We start from the raw sequence: 6000 nt of genomic DNA on the forward strand, positions 1-6000 counted from the left end.
TTTGGTTCTCCTGCTATCTAAAGGATAGAAAGCAATATGTGACTTTCAAAGGAATAGATTCCCACCAGATTCCCACCGCATCGGTCTAAGGCACTGCATCTCAGTGCTACAGTAGAGGCGTCACTAAAGACCCTAGTTCGATTCCAGGCTGTATCACAACCACACAATTGGCCCAGCGTCATCCGGGTTAGAGTTTGGCCGGGGTTTGCGGTCATTGTAAATAATAATTTCTTCTTAACTGACTTGCCTAGTTAAATAAAGGTTAAATAAAAATTTTAAAAAAGTGTGGTGTGCCGCAGGGATCAATTCTTGGACCACTATTATTTCTGATTTATATAAATGATTTGCCCAATGTATCCAAAGTGCTCTCTCAGATATTATTTGCTGATTATACAAGTGTGTTTTAACCTCACAAAGATTTAAATGACCTTATTAATGTTGTTAATGATGACCTATGTAATATCTCAAAGTGGTTTAAAATGAACAAATTGTAACTGAATCCAAAAAAAGAATGTTTTATTATTTGGTCCAACGAAAAGAAAATACAATACAGATTATATAGGGGTCCATATTGATAATATACCTGTTGATCAGGCCTGTACAACCCGCTTTCTTAGTATTCTGATTGATGATGAATTGTCACACATAAAGGCAATAACCTCTCAGATCGCCAAAATTACAGGGATACTTGGCCAAATTAGTCTCTATTACACAATGATCTTCCTATCCATCAGTTACTGTAACATTATATGGGCCAGCACACACCATACCAAACTACCATCAATCTAGCACCTGCAGAAACGTTTTGTAAGAATAATATAATCTGCTGGTTTTAGCACCACTTTTCCAAAAATGTGTACTCCTGAATATTTATCAAATACATTTTTTTCAAGTAGCTCAATTTGTTTATGCCACTTTAAATCACTTATTACCCTCTTTATTCAAAAACTAATTTATAGCCATATTGTCACGTCCTGACCAGTAAAAAGGGTCTTTTGCCATAGTAGAATGGTCAGGGCGTGGCAGGGGGGTTGTTTTGTTTGTTTTTTTTCTTTCTAGGGCATGTGTTTTAGTTTTCATTTTCTATGTTTCATTTTCCAGGTTTGGCCGAGTATGGTTTCCAATCAGAGGCATGTGTCTTTCGTTGTCTCTGATTGGAAGCCATACATAGGCAGCCTGTTTTCCTTTGGGTTTTGTGGGTGGTTGTTTTCCGTATAGTCTGAACGTTACGGAACTGTTTGCTGTCGTTTGTTTTTTTTCATTGTTTAAGTGTTCTCTTAAAATAAATAAGTAAGAATGAGCACTCTACACGCTGCGCCTTGGTCTCATCAATATGACGCCTGTGTCAGAACCACCCACCAAAAGAAGACCAAACAGCGTGGTAAGGAGCAGCAGAGGTATCTGGAGGAATGGACTTGGGAGGAGATTCTGGATGGTAAAGGACCATGGCGGCAGGCTGGGGAGTATCGTCGTCCGAGGGAGGAGATCCAAGCAGCGAAAGAGGAGCGACGATACTACGAGGCGTTACATGCACCGAAAGGCAAGACTGAGAGGCAGCCCCAACATTTTTTTTTGGTGGGGGGGGGGCATACGGGGAGTTTGGCTAGGTCAGGGGGGAGCCCTGACTTAACTTCCCGGGTGTACAGGAGAGAGCCGTGGAGCAAACCGGAGCCAAGAATGGAGTCAAGCACAGAGCTTGACGCGAGATTCCGGAGGGAGGTATTGGCGGAAAGAGGGCACGACTGAGCAGGCGTGCAGAGGGGCGAGCGATGCATTACGGGGTGATGCGCACTCTCGCCCATCCGCACGCACAGTCCGGTGCGGTCAGTACGGGCTCCGCAGCGTTTCCGTGCTAGAGTTGGCACTCAGCCAGGAAGGAGTGTGCCTGCTCAGCGCATCTGGCCGCCAGTGCGTCTCCTCGGCCCAGTTTATCCTGCGCCTGCTCTACGCACGGCAGCCCTCATTCCCCAGCACAGCCCAGTTCGCCCTGTGCCAGCGCTCCGCCCGTGCCGGGCTACAGTGACCATCCAGCCAGGACGGGTTGTGCAGGCCGTGCGCTCCAGACCTCCAGTGCATCTCCAAGACCCAGTGTACCCTGTGCCTGCTCCGCGTACTCTTCCTCCAGTGCGCCACCATAGCCCAGTACGCCCTGTTCCTGCTCCCCGCACTAGCCCGAAGGTGCGTGTTACTAGCCTGGCGCCTCCCATGCCAGTCCCACATAGCAGACCTCCAGTGCGCTTCCATAGCCCGGTAAGGCCGGTGCCTGCTTTGAGCACGCGGTCCGCAGTGCGTCTCCCCAGTCTGGTGAGACCAGTTCCAGCGCCCGTATTAAGCCTCTAGTGATGGTCAATGGTCCGACGTCTCCAGCAATAATCAATAGGCACGAAGCCTCCAGTGATGATCCATGGCCCGGAGCCTGTAGTGTTAATCCATGGCACGAAGCCTCCTGTGATGATCCATGGCCCGAAGCCTGTAGGGATGATCCAAGGCACGAAGCCTCCAGTGATGATCCATGGCCCGGAGCTTGTAGGGATGATCCGTGGCACGAAGCCTCCAGTGATAATCCATGGCCCGGAGCCTCCAGTGAGGATCCATGGCACAAAGCCTCCAGTGATTATCCATGACGCGGAACCAGTAGTGAAGATCCATGGCACGGAGCCTGCAGCGAAGGTCCCCAGTCTGGAACCTACAGAGATGCTCTTCAGCCGGGGGCCTCCAGCGACGCCTCTCAGCCCGGGGCCTCCAGCGACGCCTCTCAGCCCGGGGCCTCCAGCGACGCCTCTCAGCCCGGGGCCTCCAGCGACGCCTCTCAGCCCGGGTCCTCCAGCGACGCCTCTCAGCCCGGGGCCTCCAGCGACGGTCTGCTGCCCAGAGCCTTCAGCGGCGGTCTGCAGCCCAGAGCCTTCAGCGGCGGTCGGCAGCCAAGAGCCTTCTGCGGGGGTCGGCAGCGCAGAAAAGGGGCTACGCCCGGAGCCAGAGCCACCTCCGTAGCTGGAGGATTGGCGAAGGGGGGGTGTAGCACAGGAACCGTCGTTGACGGTGGCCACCCTCCCTTCCCTCCCTTTAGGTTTGGGGTCTTTTGCCATAGTAGAACGGTCAGGGCGTGGCAGGGGGGGTTGTTTTGTGTGTTTTGTGTTTTTTTCTTTTCTTCTAGGGGATGTGTTCTAGTTTTCATTTTCTATGTTTCATTTTCCAGGTTTGGCCGAGTATGGTTTCCAATCAGAGGCATGTGTCTTTCGTTGTCTCTGATTGGAAGCCATACTTAGGCAGCCTGTTTTCCTTTGGGTTTTGTGGGTGGTTGTTTTCCGTATAGTCTGAACGTTACGGAACTGTTTGCTGTCGTTTGTTTTTTTCATTGTTTAAGTGTTCTCTTAAAATAAATAAGTAAGAATGAGCACTCTACACGCTGCGCCTTGGTCTCATCAATACGACGCCTGTAACACATATATTAATTCCATAATTCAGACAACAGCTATGTCACCCATATTCAAGAACAACCAATTCTCAATTCTGAATGACCTATAGAGGCCCTATGATCTGGAACTCATTCCAGACAGATTTTGCCAAGCTATCCCTGTCGTTGTTTAAAACAAATTTAAGAGGCACATACTGTCCATCACAGTTCTACACCGCAGTAGCTTGACTGTCTGTTTAGATTTTCTATTCCTTTATCTCTTTTGCGTCTAGTTTTTATTTTATTGTTTGTTTGTCCACACTGCGGAATCTGTGTGATTTAAGCCCTTTTGGGCTTTTTTCCCCTCTTGCATACTGTTGTTTTTTTTACTGTTACAAACTGTCTTTCTATATGTGCAAACAAACTAAACTAGAAAGAATGCTATACTGGTACTAATACTGTTACTATTAGGACTGCTAAACTGATACTATGTTTCTAATAAGACTGCTATACTGGTACTAAGTTACTAATACGATTACTATACTGGTACTAATACTGTTACTGCTAAGATTGCTATAACAGTACTAATACTGTTACTAGTAAGAATGATATACTGTTACTAATAAGACTGATATACTGGTACTAATACTGTTACTAGTAAGACTGCTATACTGATACTAAGATACAAATACGATCACTATACTGGTACTAATACTGTTACTAATAAGACTGATATACTGGTACTAATACTGTTACTAATACGACTGATATACTGGTACTAATACTGTTACTAATAAGACTGCTATAATGGTACTAATACTGTTGCTAATATGACAGATATACAGGTACTAATACTGTTACTAATAAGACTGCTATACTGGTACTAATAAGACTGCTCTACTAGTACTAAGTTACTAATAAGATTGGTATCCTGATACTAAATTATAAATAATAATGCTATACTGGTACTAATACTGTTAATAATAAGATTGCTATACTGGTACTAAAACTGTTACTAAGTTACTAATAAGACTGCAAACCAGGTTTGGGGTCAATTCCATTTAAATTCCTGTCAATTCTGAAAATAAACCCAATTTTAATTCCAATTAGAAATGTTCCTCATTGAAAAGCACTGAGGAAAATTGGAACTGAAATATAATTGACCCAAACCCTGCAGCATACTAGTCTGGTACTAAGTTACAAATAAGACTGCTATACTGGTACCAATGCTGTTACTAATATAACTAGTGTTTTGCTTGTTACTGCTATACTGTTACTATAATGATACTAATAAGACAACTATACTGGTCCTATTCTGGTACTTGACTGCTATACTGTTACTATAATGATACTAATAAGACAACTATACTGGTCTTATACTGGTACTTGACTGCTATACTGTTACTATAATGATACTAATAAGACAACTATACTGGTCCTATTCTGGTACTTGACTGCTATACTGTTACTAATAACACTACTAGACTGGGAATATAGTGCAATGATATTTCTCTTTCCTTTCATTGCTGAGTATGTCTCACCTGTGGTTTCTTGCTGGGAATGGGAGGCAGGGGCTTGGCTCCAAAGGCACTAGGGACTCCCGGAAAGGAGGGGGCTGAGGGGCTGGTGTTACCCAGGAGAGAGGCTCTGTCCCTGGGAAAGTTTCTGGGTGGCAGGGGCTTGGTCCTCCGGAGCCTCAGCTCCATCTCATCTGGCCCAGGTCTGAATGGAGAGTTGAATACTCCAGGGCACTGCAGAGGAAGAACAGGATAGAGTGAAAGGAAAGACAGGGAATGTACAGTATCGTATAACCAATGCATTATCTAGAAATACAGTATGGGAGAATAAACAGGAACTTTTTTTTCACACTTTGCCATACACCAGCCATTACTTACGCTTTACAGTAGTTGTACCAGTTACACTGGACATATGAGGAAAAGAGAGAATTACCAAGTGATTAAATGTTTTGTAACAAATGACTGTTTGCTAGTGTGTTAGTGCTGAGCAGGAACAAAAGCCTGCACGCACAGTGTCCCTCCGAGATTAGAGTTGGCCACTCCAGCTATAACTCCAACACAGGGCCAATGTAAGTTCACACAGACTAAGAACGTATTGTCCAAGCCCTAGCCTCAGACTCAAATCCCATTAAATAGACAGATTGGTCACAGACAGACAGACAGACAGACAGACAGACAGACAGGCAGGCCGAGAAATAATAATTATTCACATCAGACTGATCCACTGCTCTGCTTTAATTAGGAGACCAAAGCTTTGAGGAGCTCTGCTAGCTAGCTACTATATATGCTAATAACTTCCTTTTTTAGGCCAGACTAGGAGTGAGACTGCCTTGGTGCTACTACTGTTGCCTGGCCACTGAAGAAGGACAGGGCAGGGTGGAATGTGTGTGTGTGTGTGTGTGTCTGTGCTTGCATGTAGCTGCTAGTTCCTGGCCACTGTGGGTAGAGGGACTTGTAGGGTGGTGTAGCATCGTAGCAGGGGGTAACACACTGTGAACCCACCCCGACTGGCCACCGCGCTGCGCTGGGGAAGAGCAATGATGTTGACCCCCTGAACAGGGGAAGTAAATCTATGTCAGAGCGGCCACT

At 45.8% G+C, this 6000-nt stretch overlaps 1 protein-coding gene across 1 annotated transcript in view; it reads right to left on the minus strand.

Annotated features, from left to right (window-relative positions):
* The window catches only part of spata17 (spermatogenesis associated 17), a 61020-nt gene that overhangs the window by 41310 nt on the left and 13710 nt on the right, over positions 1 to 6000 (minus strand). Inside the window, exon 7 of the mRNA XM_014210262.2 lies at positions 4936 to 5145. Within this exon, the coding sequence (XP_014065737.1) occupies positions 4936 to 5145 (210 nt within the window). The remainder of the gene's footprint in view (positions 1 to 4935; positions 5146 to 6000) is intronic.

This window comes from Salmo salar, chromosome ssa09 (assembly GCF_905237065.1).
Source record: "Salmo salar chromosome ssa09, Ssal_v3.1, whole genome shotgun sequence".
In the NCBI taxonomy this organism is placed as follows: Eukaryota; Metazoa; Chordata; class Actinopteri; order Salmoniformes; family Salmonidae; genus Salmo; species Salmo salar.